Source organism: Rhamphochromis longiceps, linkage group LG4 (assembly GCF_057381845.1).
Source record: "Rhamphochromis longiceps isolate RC_006_pf linkage group LG4, R_longiceps_female_GT1.1, whole genome shotgun sequence".
NCBI classification, from domain to species: Eukaryota; Metazoa; Chordata; class Actinopteri; order Cichliformes; family Cichlidae; genus Rhamphochromis; species Rhamphochromis longiceps.
Window position 1 is genome coordinate 26,539,337 of NC_140560.1, and position 17,827 is coordinate 26,557,163.

Here is a 17,827-nt window from a genome sequence, read left to right on the forward strand (position 1 = left end):
TGTTCCTTTGGTCCAGTTTCACCTCTGCATGTGTCGCCAGCTTTGGAGGGCCACTCAGGTGGCACTGTTACGCACCAAAGAATGCAACAAACATGCCGACTGGCATAAAACTCCCGCTCCAGAATACACCATCGGTCAGAAGGTACAGTTGTCCACACACTACGTACCTCTTCATACTGAATCTAAGAAACTCAAATCAACATTCATCAGGTTGTTTGAAATCGCAGCACTGGTTAACCCAGTTTCTGTTCACCTTAATCTCTCTCATAATATGAAAATACACAACGTCTTTCATGTGTTCCAAATAAAGTCATGTCTCTCTAGTCCATTGTGCTGAAGAGAAGGGTGTGAGTGGATTACCTTGCTTCCCCCCCCCCCCCCCCCCCCCCCCAGAGCCCCAGACCAGTTCCCAAGTCACTGTAGGAATAGATCTATATAGCACTGTGATTTCCTCACAGCTTGTGTTTTTATAAGATGTGACTCAACTTTACTACAATTATATGACCCACTGAAGCAGCCAAGATTATGATTTGTATTACAGGCTTTTGACATGAATAGATTATTCTTTATTAAATCCTATTAAGTTGGTATAAATTTGTCCTGCATTGGATTTTATTGTGGATTTGTTTGGTTCTGCATAAACACATTCCCTACTGTATATGTAATTTTTTAAGCTTAAGCTCCATTTGTTACTCTTCTGTTTCTTTTGCACTTGTCCTTATGCTGGTGCACCAATGGTTTGGTTGGAGATGCACAGGCTTAGTGTTTTAATTTGAAAGATGCAGAGAAAGCAGGAAGAATGTGCAGGACACAGTGCAGAACCACAAGAATCCGGTTGTTCAGTGATGACGCGACGAATCCTACTTCCGGGCCTAAAGTAGTCTGCGTTTAATATGGCTTTTGTGTTGTTAACATGTTTTATGTTATGTATTTTCTTCTATTTAATCTCAAAAAGCTCCTAAAACAGTCAGTGATCACTGTTGACCTCCCTCGGCTTTTATTACTGCTAATCATTTATTTAAGCTCAGTTTTTAAAAACCTTAGGATGTAACTACAGCCCAGCCCATGCAGCAGTATATGAATGACTAACCTCGTATTGTGGATGGATTATCTCAGTTGTTCTCCTGGCTGAAGTTTGGTCCTTTTACAGCATCCTGCCATGCAATTACATTTGTTCCTGACCACCGAGAACACTCACGTTATCGAGTGGAAAAAAAGTTATCTTGTTTATATTATGCTAACATAGCTGTGTCGCTAGCGGTCACGCAGCACATCATTATATACCAGCTAGCCAAACTTCAGTAACCCTACAAACGTCACTGCTGTTTTCTGTCTTCATTTATGTTGGAAGTGATAACAGAGCTGTACGTTTTAATTTGTTTCCAAAACCCTGCAGTCAGGACATGCTATATTGTATTTAGATAGAAGCTAGCGAGCTAACTTCCTGCTAACTTCTAACTCCGTTAAATGTCATAAATTCCGTTTTCATGGATGCCTGGATGTTAAACTCAATTGTTACACCTGGTAGAGCAGAACGCTGATCATTTTATTAAAGATGAAAGACAGTTTTTCAACTCTCAGTAATGCCATAGTGATCGTTTGATATATGGACATATATGGTATATGGATATATGGACGGCTAGTGACGTCAGACTTAACGACCGGATACAAATACAGGCCATTTACCATAAGCGTCAGGTTCTACTTGTGGGAACCTGCTGTGCTTGTCAAACAGGTACAATGATCCTCTGCTGCCCCCCTAGACAAAAAAGAAGTAATGCAAATAAATCCCACCCCCTTTTTTCTCTCTCTGTCTCCCTCACTTCTGGATCATTGTGGGTTTTCCTTCTTGTCTTCACATGGAAACAGAACATTGGGTTCTACTTAGCAGAGCCTCAAAATTAACCGCTCTGTGAAACAATCGATCCCAGTACGTCCTGATTCATAACTCTCACACACACAGGCTTTATGCACCTGCCACAGCTTCTTTTCAACTTCACTTGTAACTGATGAGCACTCCATTGGGAATCTAAACTAGCTGTTTTCTTCAGCTACATGAGTGAGACACTGATGCACTAAAACCCAGCAAACACAATTTAGATCTGCTCTCGACTGCTGATGTTTTCCTGCACTTGTGTTCAGTGATTGAGGACAGCATTCATCGCTCCCAGTGAACAGAGAGCATCATCAGACTGGTCCCGTGATGCTCCCTGTCAAAGAAAATTGACACTGGCAAGCTTATCTATAACCTCTGGCACAGTTCAGAGATTTCTTGCTTGTGTAAAAATATCAGCACAATACAGAAACTCTTCGTCACAACAGTCTCTCTACTGAAGAGTCAGCCCCTCATGATGTCAGACAGAACCTCCCCTGGTTGGCGTCAAATACACGACACTTCAGAGAACTTATAAATGAACACCTGTAACACGCTCAGCGTCACACTTACTGCTCAGCTTAGAGGAATCATTCAAACAGGTGAGTAGAACATTGAGATGCTTTAAAATGCTTCAAAGGCCAATGTGATTTTGTACTTGGGTTTTATTTCAAGAAGTTTGTTTCTAATCAAACTGTTTCACTCAGTATGTGTCCTTGATAAGAGCACAGATGCCAAACCATATATTAAAGTAACAGATTAATAATTCAGATTTGAGGGATTAGAGGTTAACTCTGTTCCAAGAAATTATCAAAGTGACAAATGGAAAGAGGTCTGTTTATTTTTTCCTCGCTTGACATTGCGCACATCTTCATCTTCATCTTCGTTATGCATGGAGTGACTTTATTTAATAAAAAATGGTAGCATCTCTGCGTGCTTTAGCTGTAAAAGGTGTTTTCTATTTAAAAACAAACATATGAACATATCTACAGTGACAAGAATGCTGCAAAGAACAAATCTGAAATTAAATTTAAAAAAACATGTGATTTTTGGTGGGTAATTACAATATGAGTTTTCATAAAACATGACAGAAGTGTTCCAAATTTCAAAATCAAATATTTAATAGCCTTTGCTTTCATGCATTATTGGATGCAGTGCAATACAATAATCAGCAAAAATCACCTCATCAGAATTTTAAAAATGCAAATCAACATCAGTACAGTGCTGTGATCCACACCTGATTAAACCCTCAGAAATGTGTTCTTTGTAAATTCTGTAATATAGACTTCATTTTCCAGTGATTGCCCAAAGAAATATACAATTGATTAGATGTGACATTTCCAGGGACGAGCATCTTTGCCAAAGATTACTCCTCCCGTGATTAGTCCCACCGGAGTGTTTGCAGCAGAAGCACGTCAGAAACATCGCCCACTAAGGAACAGAGCTCAAGAAAGGTCTGTATTATAGCAGAACAGTTCCCTTGATGGCAAGAAACAGTCACAGCCTCTGGCTTATTATAGTCCATTACTTGAGGTAGCTCAGGTGTACTCCATTTGAAACAAAACATTCACATTGTTCAAATCAAGCTGACTACGAGCTGCTGCAAACATTCCCGAAGCCCAGAACAAAACCTGATATTCATCAAAAAAAACTGCAGAAGAAACATCAAAAATCTTCTTGTAGGACCCAAAGACGGAGAACCTAAGCTTGTGGCTTATGAATGTTTTTATTCCATCAGTCCACCTTTGATAAAATTCATTTTCCAAGTTATCATCCTTCTTTTTTGAAATTAGCTTAAAGATGAGCTAAATGTCAGAAATGGGCTTTTAAAAGCTCCCAGAAATGACCAAATTCCCACTGACATTACTTACATTAATCTTGAACAGAATATGACCTTTTCCATTTTAATTTGGCAATCACTGCCCTTTTTATCCTTCTGTGAAAGGGTGGTGCTTTTAGAATGACTCTCTTAAGAATGACTCCTAGGGGGAGTCACGTTTCCCAGAGGAGAGTCCGCACAGACACAATAACATGATAACAGCCTGAGGAGAGGCTCTGACGGTGTTTGTGACATGTTTTTACTGTCTGGGAATGGTCTCTGGAGCTACTTTATCTCTACTTGTAAGATAAATCTCAGCAGGGATTCTAATTAACAGACAGGCTGTGGCTTCACTAATTTAAAAGAAATTGAAACACTTTAATTGCATGGCTTCAGTGGTATCAGCTGCTGTTTTCTACGACTGGTCAGAAGTAGCTCAATAATCCTTCTCGCTCCTCTCCCATCAGACTGCTGATTTTTGTGGTAGCACAAACATGGACACAAATGATTCATCACTCAGCTCAACATCCATCCTGACCCAGCTGCCTCTCAATACCACAGCATTCATAAACAGCACGGCAACATCCTTCAGTGTGTTTGATGGGTGCGAAAACCTGATAGAGGCCATTCTCTTTGACCTGGCCATGCAGTGCATCAATGTAATTGTGGGTATCCCGGCCAACTTACTCGTCATTGCTATTCTCATCCACAATCGCAAAGAGCCCTCCACTTCAGACATATTCTTGGGCTGCTTGGCCTTCATGGATGCCTACTTTGGTGCAATGACCCCCCTGAGCTTTCTTAATCTCTACCTCTGGCAGCTCAAAGAGGTGTGGTCTGCCCTTAAGTTCTCCTTTGGCGTGAAAGACACCAGCGGTCCGTTGTTCCTCTCCTGCATCTGCTTGGATCGCTTTGTAGCTGTACTCTTTCCAATCGCTTTTGGGCAACTTAAACACTTCAAGTACAGGTTAGGCCTCTCAGTGCTGGTGCTCTGCCTCACCTTTGCCTACTCAGCAGCCAAGATGGTGGGAGGACTCCCCAACTTTGAAAAGCTGTTCACCGGTGAGGTAGTGGCAACATTTACTTGGATGATGGTGTGTAACGCAAGCATCCTGTGGGCACTGAAGAAGTCCACCGGTGCAGGGAAAGATGCAATGCACCCCATGAAAAAGAAGGCCTTCAAGATGGTGCTCTCTATCCTGTGTATCATCGTGTTCAACTACCTGCCACTTGTTGCTCTGTTTCCATTTGAGGACTACTACTCCCCTCATGTGTTTCGCTGCTACGTGCAGCCCGCGGGTTTTGCCTTTCTGAACATCAGCAGCACAATCCAGCCCCTTGTCTACTTGTCTCGTCTAGAGAAGGTGCCTTTCCTCTCTGACGCCTGCATTAAAAAGATTACTTCCTGTTTCAACCCAGAGAAGAACCAGAATCCACAGGAGCAAAACCCACCTGCTTAGATTCACAAAATATAAAAATATAACACACATATTAAAATCTATGAAAAATAATTGTCTGCAACTGTGAGAGTCAAATCCTGAGTGTAAAGTCCTGCTTTGTTTGTTTGTTTTTTCACAGTTTACGTTTTACTTGAATGCATTTTTTTCGTAATTAGTGAAAGAAATCTGTATCAAAGATTGAATCAATAATTAATCAACAAGTAGACAATGTTAAAATTATAAGCATTTTAATTTCATGTTTTCATAATGTGATGAATTTCTACGAGGAACATGTGAACTATTTGATTGTGTTTTGGCGCCACCGTGAGGACAAAATACATCAATAAACTTTATCCTTCCAGTGAATGTGTGGACCAGTGACTGTGGTGAGGTTGTGAGGACATTTAGGCTCAGAATCCCAATCAGCATCATACTGATAGCAAAAGGAGCATCTATCTGTTTCATGTGTGATGTCTTTCTCAAGGTGCATGGTGCAGGACGGGGTGTATACATTCCCCACATACCTCTCCAACATAATAATGAATGAATAAGTCAAACAGTGAGTTTTTAACAAGGGTTAGTGTTTGCCACACACCAAAAACTCAGCTGCACCACTACAGGGAAAAAACACTACATATGATTTTATGAGTCTTTGCCTACCTGCCCCTGAGCCCTTCACTGGTGAGCTATCAAAGTGTGCTGGGTTTTAATGCAAATTTTGTTGAATTTTTGTCAACAAAGGAGTTTGTTTGAAGATGATGGCGCAAAACTTGCAGTTTTTGTTCACTTGTTGTGCGACTGCACACTGCAGTGGGCTCAGGTGGTTCTCCGAGCCGACCCCGAATTAACCTATCCTGCTTTTCTGTTAAAGTTTAAGAGTGTGTTTGACAAGGGGTCGAGCGCCAAAGCGGCGGCTCATTGCCTGCTGAACTTGAAGCAGGGGCGGCAGACCATTGCCAACTACTCCATTGACTTCCAGATCCAGGCCAAAGAAACTCACTGGGGAGAGAACGTGCTGCGAGGTACCTTGTTAAATAATCTTTGTGATGAATTTAAGGACGATTTGACAATGCGGGTATTGCCCACCTCTTTGGGTGCATTGTTAACATTAGGTAAGTCCCAATTCCTAGGCCGCAGCCACCGAAGGCCGATTACATCACAGCCAGGCAACGACGGCTGGCCCAATTTAAAGGCTGCACCAAATGTGGCTAAAAAATGTCCCTGGTTTTGAAGGATGGGTCAATTGCATCCTTCCTGGCCCACCCTACCCCCGAATTCATAGCACCGCCCAGCCAATTCCAGGTACGGTCATCCTCACTTTATTAGTTATGCTGCAATAGACATAGGCTGCCGGGGGATTCCCATGATGCATTGAGTTTTTCCTTTCCAGTCACCTTTCTCACTCACTATGTATTAACAGACCTCTCTGCATTGAATCATATCTGTTATTAACCTCTGTCTCTCTTCCACAGCATGTCTTTTATCCTGTCTTCCTTCTCTCACCCCAACCGGTCGCAGCAGATGGCCGCCCCTCCCTGAGCCTGGTTCTGCCGGAGGTTTCTTCCTGTTAAAAGGGAGTTTTTCCTTCCCACTGTTGCCAAAGTGCTTGCTCATAGGGGGTCATATGATTGTTGGGTTTTTCTCTGTATCTATGAAGCGCCTTGAGGCAACTTATGTTGTGATTTGGCGCTATATAAATAAAATTGAATTGAATTGAATCCGGAAACCATTCAGAAAACATCAGTTTTATTTGTATTTCAAGCTCCTCAAACACCGTTTGTTTTAGGTCACCACTGGTTGCAACAACATAACCCTCATATTAATTGGAAGAAGACGTGCACGTCTGGGTGGGGGGAGTGCCACATGAACTGTCTTAAATCTGCCACTCCCCCCGCTTCCGCATTCAAATTGCCACCAGTCTCCCAACCCCTAGATCTTTCTCTATTGCCATCGGTCTATCGCGACCTGGCCAAAGTGTTTCGTAAAGATCGAGTTCGGGCATTATGCACCCCACAGGCTGAATGACTGCGCAATGGAACTGCTCCTGCACCCATCCTGGCACAACCCGACTTGCACCTCCAGTTTATCGTGGAGGTGGATGCCTGGGATTCTGGAGTCGGCGCCACCCTCTCCCAGCAACGAGATGGTAAGCTATGGCCCTGTGCCTTTTTCTCTCGCCATCTCTCTCCTACAGTGCCCAACTATGATGTGGGAGACTGGAAGTTCTTTGCAATCAAACTGGCCTTGGAGGAGTGGAGGCACTGGTTGGAGGGCATGGCTCAGCCATTTATCGTTTAGACAGACCATAAGAACCTGGCTTACTTACATGGAGCAAAATGACTCAACGCACTGCAAGCCAGATGGGCTCTTTCCTTCATCCGCTTTAACTTCTCAATTACATACATGCCAGGGTCCCGGAATGTGAAGCTGGACGCTCTGTCCCGGCAGTTTTCGACGCACAAGGAGAAACAGGATCCTGAGCCCATCCTTCCAGCAACTTGCACTATTGGAGCAATCACATGGGAGATCGAGTTGGCCGTTTCGGGAGATTAAGAGCCGAACCGGATCCCGGAGGAGGGCTCGCAGGGCAATCTTTGTTCCGTCCACCGTCCACTCCCGGGTGCCACACTGGGCTCATACCGCCTGCTTCACATGCCATTTAGAAGTAAACAGAATGATTACCTTCATCCAGCGCTATTTCTGGTGACTCACCTTGTCACCAGATGCTCAGGAATATGTCTCCACCTGCTCCACATGTGCCCGAGACAAATTGGGGAATCAACCACCGACTGGCTTGCTACAACCACCAGCTCAGCCGTGGTTTAATATCACGTGGACTTCGCCATCGGCCTACCCCCGTCAGCAGGTAACAGCACAATAATGACTGTTGCTGATCAGTTTTCTAAACCTGCTCACTTTGTAGGACTTCCTAAACTCACATCAGTCCTGGAGACAGCCCAGCAGCTCACTAACCACGTGTTCGCCCTCCATGGCATCCCGGAGGATATAGTATGGGATCATGGACCTCAATTAACCTCTCAGGTATGGAAGGAACTCTGCTCACCTCTAGAAGAAAAGGTTAGTCTCTCTTCTGGTTACCACAGAGCAACGGACAAACGGAGCACGCCAGTCAGGAGCTGAAGACTATGCTTCACTGCATCGTCGCCTCCAACCAAACCATCTGGAGCGAGCAATTGCCCGGGGTGGAGTATACCCACAACAGCTTGAAGTCTTCGGCTACAGGGCGTACTCCCTAGGGTATCAGCCCCCCCGTTCTTGGCCGTGGAAGGTGAGTACTTTGTTCCTTTGGTCCAGTTTCACCTCTGCATGTGTCGCCAGCTTTGGAGGGCCACTCAGGTGGCACTGTTACGCACCAAAGAATGCAACAAACATGCCGACTGGCATAAAACTCCCGCTCCAGAATACACCATCGGTCAGAAGGTACAGTTGTCCACACACTACGTACCTCTTCATACTGAATCTAAGAAACTCAAATCAACATTCATCAGGTTGTTTGAAATCGCAGCGCTGGTTAACCCAGTTTCTGTTCACCTTAATCTCTCTCATAATATGAAAATACACAACGTCTTTCATGTGTCCCAAATAAAGTCATGCCTCTCCAATCCATTGTGCTGAAAAGAAGGGTATGAGTGGATTACCTTGCTTTTCCCCCCCATAGCCCCAGACCAGTTCCCAAGTCACTGTAGGAATAGATCTATATTATATATTATATTATATTATATATATTTTTCCCTGACCAGAACTCTGTCTGCATGTGAATCCATCTGTTAGCCATGACAAGATGTCCCCACAAGGATATGAAAACACAACTCTGTGTGTGTGTGTGTGTGTGTGTGTGTGTGTGTGTGTGTGTGTGTGTGTGTGTGTGTGTGTGTGTGTGTGTGTGTGTGTGTGTGTGCAAGTAAGTGGGTGTATGTACTGGTGGGAATTTACCTGCATCTCTCTCATGCAGATGAGACTGGAGACAGCTGGATGTCTGTGGACAGTCTCTGCCTCCTCTGTACGCACACATGTTACATCACGGTTTAAATCCACAATAAGACAATAAAATGCTGATATCTCACATGCATAGCATCCAAAGCACATTTGCTATTTGATTTTAATTATGTTAATTATCACAGTGTGTTGCATGCTGTTGATGGTGCTGTGATTAGGTTTTCTGCACAATATCAGTAGCAACTTTTCTAATAATTTTGCTTTTGGCAGACATATGCTAAGGCCTGATTCTGACTAATACCAAAGACTGAAGCTCGCCATCATAGGATTGTGTTTACTTTGTAAATGTATAAATGTGAAACTGATGGTCACATCTGGAGGAAGAAAGATTTATGTAATAGATGAAGGTGGAAAGGATAGATTGTCAAACAGGTACAATGATCCTCTGCTGTCCCCCTAGTCAAAAAAGAAGTAATGCAAATAAATCCCACCCCTTTTTTTCTCTCTCTGTCTCCCTCACTTCTGGATCATTGTGGGTTTTCCTTCTTGTCTTCACATGGAAACAGAACACTGGGTTCTACTTTAACCGCTCTGTGAAACATTCGGTCCCAGTACGTCCTGATTCATAACTCTCACACACACAGGCTTTATGCACCTGCCACAGCTTCTTTTCACCTTCACTTGTAACTGATGAGCACTCCATTGGGAATCTAAACTAGCTGTTTTCTTCAGCTACATGAGTGAGACACTGATGCATTAAAACCCAGCAAACACAATTTAGATCTGCTCTCGACTGCTGATGTTTTCCTGCACTTGTGTTCAGTGATTGAGGACAGCATTCATCGCTCCCAGTGAACAGAGAGCATCATCAGACTGGTCCCGTGATGCTCCCTGTCAAAGAAATTGACACTGGCAAGCTTATCTATAACCTCTGGCACAGTTCAGAGATTTCTTGCTTGTGTAAAAATATCAGCACAATACAGAAACTCTTCATCACAACAGTCTCTCTACTGAAGAGTCAGCCCCTCATGATGTCAGACAGAACCTCCCCTGGTTGGCGTCAAATACACGACACTTCAGAGAACTTATAAATGAACACCTGTAACACGCTCAGCGTCACACTTACTGCCCAGCTTAGAGAAATCATTCAAACAGGTGAGTAGAACATTGAGATGCTTTAAAATGCTTCAAAGGCCAATGTGATTTTGTACATGGGTTTTATTTCAAGAAGTTTGTTTCTAATCAAACTGCTTCACTCAGTATTTGTCCTTGATAAGAGCACAGATGCCAAACCATATATTAAAGTAACAGATCAATAATTCAGATTTGAGGGATGAGGGGTTAACTCTGTTTTGCAAGAAATTATCAAAGTGAGAAATAGACAGAGGTCCGTTTACTTTCTCTTCGTTTGACATTGCGCACATCTTCATCTTCATCTTCATTATACATGGAGTGACTTTATTCAATAACAAACGGTAGCATTTCTGCGTGTTTTAGCTGTAAAGCAAAAAACATATGAAATTATCTACAGTGACTAGAATTCTGCAAAGGACAAATCTGAAATTTTTTTAAGAAAAAATAATTTTTGGTGGGTAATTACAATATGAGTTTTCATAAAACATGATAGAAGTAATCGAAATTTCAAAATCAAATATTTAATAGCCTTTGCTTTCATGCATTATTGGATGCAGTGCAATACAATAATCAGCAAAAATCACCTCATCAGAATTTTAAAAATGCAAATCAACATCAGTACAGTGCTGTGATCCACACCTGATTAAACCCTCAGAAATGTGTTCTTTGTAAATTCTGTAATATAGACTTCATTTTCCAGTGATTGCCCAAAGAAATATACAATTGATTAGATGTGACATTTCCAGGGACGAGCATCTTTGCCAAAGATTACTCCTCCCGTGATTAGTCCCACCGGAGTGTTTGCAGCAGAAGCACGTCAGAAACATCGCCCACTAAGGAACAGAGCTCAAGAAAGGTCTGTATTATAGCAGAACAGTTCCCTTGATGGCAAGAAACAGTCACAGCCTCTGGCTTATTATAGTCCATTACTTGAGGTAGCTCAGGTGTACTCCATTTGAAACAAAACATTCACATTGTTCAAATCAAGCTGACTACGAGCTGCTGCAAACATTCCCGAAGCCCAGAACAAAACCTGATATTCATCAAAAAAAACTGCAGAAGAAACATCAAAAATCTTCTTGTAGGACCCAAAGACGGAGAACCTAAGCTTGTGGCTTATGAATGTTTTTATTCCATCAGTCCACCTTTGATAAAATTCATTTTCCAAGTTATCATCCTTCTTTTTTGAAATTAGCTTAAAGATGAGCTAAATGTCAGAAATGGGCTTTTAAAAGCTCCCAGAAATGACCAAATTCCCACTGACATTACTTACATTAATCTTGAACAGAATATGACCTTTTCCATTTTAATTTGGCAATCACTGCCCTTTTTATCCTTCTGTGAAAGGGTGGTGCTTTTAGAATGACTCTCTTAAGTGAGTTACATGTTCCTAGGGGGAGTCACGTTTCCCAGAGGAGAGTCCGCACAGACACAATAACATGATAACAGATAAGGAGAAGCCCTGACGGTGTTTATGACATGTTTTTACTTTCTCTGGAGCTACTTTATCTCTACTTGTAAGATGAATCTCAGCAGATCAGAAGCAGGGATTCTAATTAACAGACAGGCTGTGGCTTCACAGATGTAAAAGAAACCAAAACACTTTAATAATTGCATGGCTTCAGTGGTATCAGCTGCTGTTTTCTATGACTGGTCAGAAGTAGCTCAATAATCCTTCTCGCTCCTCTCCCATCAGACTGCTGATTCTTGTGGTAGCACAAACATGGACACAAATGATTCATCACTCAGCTCAACATCCATCCTGACCCAGCTGCCTCTCAATACCACAGCATTCATAAACAGCACGGCAACATCCTTCAGTGCAGTTGATGGGTGCGAAAACCTGATAGAGGCCATTCTCTTTGACCTGGCCATGCAGTGCATCAATGTAATTGTGGGTATCCCGGCCAACTTACTCGTCATTGCTATTCTCATCCACAATCGCAAAGAGCCCTCCACTTCAGACATATTCTTGGGCTGCTTGGCCTTCATGGATGCCTACTTTGGTGCAATGACGACTGTGAGCTTTCTTAATGTCTACCTCTGGCAGCTCAAAGAGGTGTGGTCAGCCATTAAGTTCTCCTTTGGCGTGAAAGACACCAGCGGTCCGTTGTTCCTCTCCTGCATCTGCTTGGATCGCTTTGTAGCTGTACTCTTTCCAATCGCTTTTGGGCAACTTAAACACTTCAAGTACAGGTTAGGCCTCTCAGTGCTGGTGCTCTGCCTCACCTTTGCCTACTCAGCAGCCAAGATGGTGGGAGGACTCCCCAACTTTGAAAAGTTGTTCACCGGTGAGGTACTGGCAACATTTACTTGGATGGTGGTGTGTAACGCAAGCATCCTGTGGGCACTGAAGAAGTCCACCGGTGCAGGGAAAGATGCAATGCACCCCATGAAAAAGAAGGCCTTCAAGATGGTGCTCTCTATCCTGTGTATCATCGTGTTCAACTACCTGCCACTTGTTGCTCTGTTTCCATTTGAGGACTACTACTCACCTGATGTGTTTCGCTGCTACGTGCAGCCCGCGGGTTTTGCCTTTCTGAACATCAGCAGCACAATCCAGCCCCTTGTCTACTTGTCTCGTCTAGAGAAGGTGCCTTTCCTCTCTGACGCCTGCATTAAAAAGATTACTTCCTGTTTCAACCCAGAGAAGAACCAGAATCCACAGGAGCAAAACCCACCTGCTTAGATTCACAAAATATAAAAATATAACACACATATTAAAATTTATGAAAAATAATTGTCTGCAACTGTGAGAGTCAAATCCTGAGTGTAAAGTCCTGCTTTGTTTGTTTGTTTTTTCACAGTTTACGTTTTACTTGAATGCATTTTTTTCATAATCAGTGAAAGAAATCTGTATCAAAGATTGAATCAATAATTAATCAACAAGTAGACAATGTTAAAATTATAAGCATTTTAATTTCATGTTTTCATAATGTGATGAATTTCTACGAGGAACATGTGAACTATTTGATTGTGTTTTGGCGCCACCGTGAGGACAAAGTACATCAATAAACTTTATCCTTCCAGTGAATGTGTGGACCAGTGACTGTGGTGAGGTTGTGAGGACATTTAGGCTCAGAATCAGAATCAGCTGCTTGCTAAAGTAAATATATAATCAGCCAATCAAATGGCAGCAGTTCAATACATTTGGGTAGGTAGGCATGGTTAAGACATCCTACTGAAGTTCAACTTGAGCATCAGAATTAGAAAGGATTTAAGTGACTTTGAACGTGGGATTGCTGTTGGTGCCAGATGGGATATTGTGAGTATTTTAGAAACTGCTGATCTAATGGGAATTTTCCACACAACCATCTCTGGAGTTTAAAGAGAATGGTCCAAAAGAAAAGGGATTATATTGCATCAGTAAGCCTTTCCTCTCAGTTCAAAGCAGCAACTCAAAGAATCACACATTAGATGGGCTACAGCAGCAGAAGACTGCATTAGGTCCTGTCAGCTAAAAACAGGAAACTGAGGCTAAAGTTCATACAGGCTGAACAAAACTGGACAATAGAAAATTGGAAAAATGATCCCTGGTCTGATGAGTTTTGACTTTTAATGCAACATCCACATGGTTGGATCTGAATTTAATATAAGATGAAAGCATGGGTCCATCCTGCATTGTCTCAACGGTTCAGTGGGGAATATTCTTGGCACACTTTATACTGTTAAAATGCCACAGCCCACTTGAGTATTGTTGCTGACCATGTCCATCCCTTTATGGTAAATGGACTGGTTCTCATATAATGCACTTCTACTCTACTGGAGCGCTCAAAGGGCTTTATGACCAAAGTGTACCCATCTGCTGATGGCCAATTCCAACAGGATATTACAGCATATTACAAAGTTCAAATACTCTTAAATTGGGTTTTATGACAGTGAGGTCACTGTATTCAGATTAGCTCCACAGTCACCAGATCTCAATCCAACAGAGCACCTTTTGGATGAGGTTGGAACAGGAGATTTGAATCACGGATGACAAACCTGCAACAACTGTGACACTATTGTGTCACCATAGACCAAAATCTCTGAGAAATATTTCCAGCACTTTGTCGAATCTGTGTCACAAAGAATTAGGGCAGTTCTGAAGTCCAAAGGAGGTCCGACATTGTACTAGCAAGGTGTACCTGATATAGTGTCCAGTGAGTATACATCAAGCCTGAAGAAGGAGCAATATTCCCATTACAGTAAAATGACTGCTTCAGTGGTAACATTACAGCAGGTCACTCCTCCCCACTTTGATAGTTTGACATTCATTTCATCCCGGGATTACATTTTCTCGCTTGATAAAGAATAAATGAGTCGTCCACTTATTGCCGCAACATTGTGACAAGTACCCTCTCTGGCAGTATTCGCAATGGATGACTGCTCTGTGTATAAAAATATGGAAATAAAGGTTCAGTGAAGGAGTGTGTAAATGCATATAAGAGTGTGTTGTCAGTGGCGTCAAAAAATGACACCGTTCCCTTGTTGTAATCGAGCTGAACTTTGACCTGCTTAGGTGTTCTAGAAACTGTCAGCAGGCTGGGTGGGGAGGTCATTGCTCTCAGGTCTCCATCCCGGAAACATAAAGTCCAGAAGCCATTCTTGGGCCGGGCAGAGATCTCTGTGTTTCTCGGTACAGACATGGAGGCAACACCCAGGAGCCAGTCATGATTACTTCCTGTTTCCACAACCCAGTGGTGACTTCCTGAGCCTAGTGCGGTCATGCCTACCACTTCAGCGCTCATATGGAAGCGCTCTGGGTTGTCAGGACATACACTGGGCTGCTTTGAGTAGTGCAGGGAAGTGAGATCGTCAGACAGGATGAGGCAAGGGTGTGCTGTGTTTGGATCTAAGGTTATGGGAGCTAAAAGACAGGAAATGTGCCAAAAACAATGATCTATTAATATTTTGTTGTGCAATTCTTAGGTAAAAGCGAATAATAATATTTAGGTATACTTACTATAATCAACATGGTCCAGGGTTTTTTCCCAGACTCTGTACTTGAGGTTGTAGAGGTGTTTAGTCACATCAATCAGCAGCCCAGACATGTTCTCTGAACCAAGCACTATGCTTTTACATCTGTGATAACAACAGATGTCTTACACTGAGGATATGTGACACTGAAATTATTCTTCATCTCAGTAAACATGAAACAATAACTTGGGGGTAAAATGCAACTGACATATATCAAATCAAAGGTTTATTTATTCAAGTATTAATGATTAAGATAAATGTGCTTAGCAAAAACTGAATGTATACCAATCAAGTCTGAACAGATCCCATTAAACTTAACATTTTACACTCTACTCATGTAAAAAAAGAAAAAGAAAAAAATGACACAGACCATTAATAGGTAATTACATATTTTGCACACATTTTTGTTTGCCTTTTAATAAACCTACCGGTCTTGTGTGTCTTTAAAATTCTGGGGGAGAGAAAAAAAAACATGTTAAGGCAGAGGCTTTTTGCAAACAATAAGGAGATAAGCTTCAAATTGGACAACACAAACCTTCAACAAAACCATATCGTCTTCTTTCAGCTGTTCCTGTATGATGGCGATGGTCTCCGTAAGACACGTCACCTCAGCTGAAAGCTCTTTCATTTTCTCCTTCATCCCTGCTATCTTTTCTTCTTCCTCTTTTTTCACAGCAGCTAATCTAGCCGACTCTTCGTGGTAGAGGACTTGATGCAGCTGCTCAAAATGGTTCTTGATCATTTTCTGTGTCTCCAGCGCCTGACTCTGTGGGGGGGGGGATTATCACAAGCTCTTTTATTAGGTCAGGCATATTTTCCTGACAAATATGAAACATCTGTCAGCTCATCACAGGTTACCTTGATGCACATTAGTGTGTTATTGGACGGCATGTTAATTCTTTTGAGGTTGTCCAGCTTTTCTTGCAGGCTCTTGAGGGATAAAGCAAGTTCGTCCTGGCAGTAAAGCAGGCCTCAGTCAACAGACACCAAATTTAATGTGTAAAGTACTTTAGATACTGCAGATCTGAGTTAATCCCTGAAAGGGTGCATTACATTCAGGCCTGACTTGTGGAGCAGCATTCTACCATAAGGTGTTACCTTAAAAGCAAACTGCAGAATTTGTTAAGATAACCAATAGCTATGTTTGTCTCCCTCACCTTGTAGTCCAGCAGTGCCTCATCTATAGGCGAGCAGTCGTGGGTCTTGTGCAGTTTGGACGACTGACACACCACGCAGATGGGCTGTTTGTCATTGAGGCAGAAGAGTTTCAGCTTCTCTCCATGAAGATTGCAGTTCACCTTGTCTTCCCCTTCCACTGAGCTCAGCCTCCTGACCTGAAGAACAGCCTCGCAAACATTTTTTAGCGCCAAGTTGCATGGAGGGTTGCACTTTGAAGCTTTTTTCCTACAAACTGGACACTCTCGTATCCCTGTGTCCCAGCAATGTTTTAGACAGCCCCTGCAAAAGCTGTGACTGCATGACAACAGAACAGGGTCTGTGAAAATGTCACAGCACACTGGGCACGTAAGATCCTCCTCTGGGAGTGACATGGCCAAGAGCTCGTCACGTATATAGAATAAATCCACAATTCCAACCAACAAGTCCTCGAGTTTAAGTCCTTAATGACTCCACGGTAAACAGCAACAACATAGTAGCATTATCACACCTAATTAAACTTGTCCCCAGAAAGCCTTAAAGCGTATGGACAGCTTAACTATTGTTCTTGACATGAAGTTCCAAATGCTGTTTTTCCTGTGCATGTCTACTGTGGGAGTAACATGAATCATGCAGCAGCTGGAAAAAAAGAAAGAGCCTGCATGCAGCATAGCTGGAAAGCAGGAAATAAAGCCCCATTGGCTAGTTGTTGAAGAATGGTGGAGGGTAGCTGGTAACTCAGAGCAGGTCTGGAATGTAATCATTCAGGATGTGACTGTTTTAGCGTTGACAGCCCATCCCACCAGCAAACCTTTGTTTTTACCTGGCCTTAATCTGCAGACTTAAAAACTCACCATTCAATTACAGACTGGGAAGTTTAAAAAAAAAATCAAACTGTAAAAAAAGGGGAAAAAACAACATCCAAACTCATACATCGGTGAACTGAGTGGCTCCTCATTCCCCATGTTTCCATTCATAGTAAGGCTTAGCTCTTGTAGCTGTTGAGTTTCGACACAAACAAGCTAAACCTGCCGTCAGCAACGACAGCAGGCCACATTTTAAGACTTGTGAAAATTAACGTGCTGGGTACAAAATGATAAAAGAGACACCTTTTACGATCTTCAAAAAGAAAAAAGAAAAAGGTGCGCAGCTCAAGATGGGCAGAATATAAAATAGGTGGCAGCCAAAAATAGATTAAATGCAGACAGCATTTCATCTGAAATCGTACTTTTAGTACGGTTTAAGTCTGAGGAGAAGGCAGCAATTATTCTGTAAGAAGCTTTAGATGTATCCAATGTATAACAAAATGAAAGGATCTTTATATATAAACAGGTAGCCATGATATCCTGTGCAAAATGTAACTGCAACTTTAAAAAACTGGCTTTCTTTTTTTCAATAATGCCTGCACTGTGTTGGTGCATTTTCATAAGGCCACAGGCTTACATATTTACTAATATTAAAACGTCAGACATGTAAGGCCTCAGACTGACG

The 17,827-nt window shown here is 42.4% G+C and overlaps 3 protein-coding genes across 3 annotated transcripts; 2 read left to right on the forward strand and 1 right to left on the reverse strand.

Moving 5' to 3' along the window:
- Positions 1-4,186: 4,186 nt before the first annotated feature.
- On the forward strand, positions 4,187-5,152 carry LOC146671789 (G protein-coupled receptor 183-like). Its single transcript, XM_085405356.1, has one exon. The coding sequence runs from the start codon at positions 4,187-4,189 to the stop codon at positions 5,150-5,152; it is 966 nt and encodes a 321-aa protein (XP_085261482.1).
- Positions 5,153-11,945: 6,793 nt separating this feature from the next.
- On the forward strand, positions 11,946-13,137 carry LOC146671790 (G protein-coupled receptor 183-like). Its single transcript, XM_085405357.1, has one exon. The coding sequence runs from the start codon at positions 11,946-11,948 to the stop codon at positions 12,909-12,911; it is 966 nt and encodes a 321-aa protein (XP_085261483.1). The 3' UTR covers positions 12,912-13,137.
- Positions 13,138-13,318: 181 nt separating this feature from the next.
- On the reverse strand, positions 13,319-16,976 carry LOC146671791 (zinc-binding protein A33). Its single transcript, XM_085405238.1, has 6 exons — positions 16,339-16,976; positions 16,040-16,135; positions 15,717-15,947; positions 15,610-15,632; positions 15,168-15,286; positions 13,319-15,071 (listed from the first exon to the last, which is right to left on the reverse strand). Exons 1-6 carry the CDS (start codon positions 16,729-16,731, stop codon positions 14,533-14,535), a joined length of 1,401 nt encoding a protein of 466 aa, XP_085261364.1. The 5' UTR covers positions 16,732-16,976; the 3' UTR covers positions 13,319-14,532.
- Between the last annotated feature and the right edge of the window lie 851 nt (positions 16,977-17,827).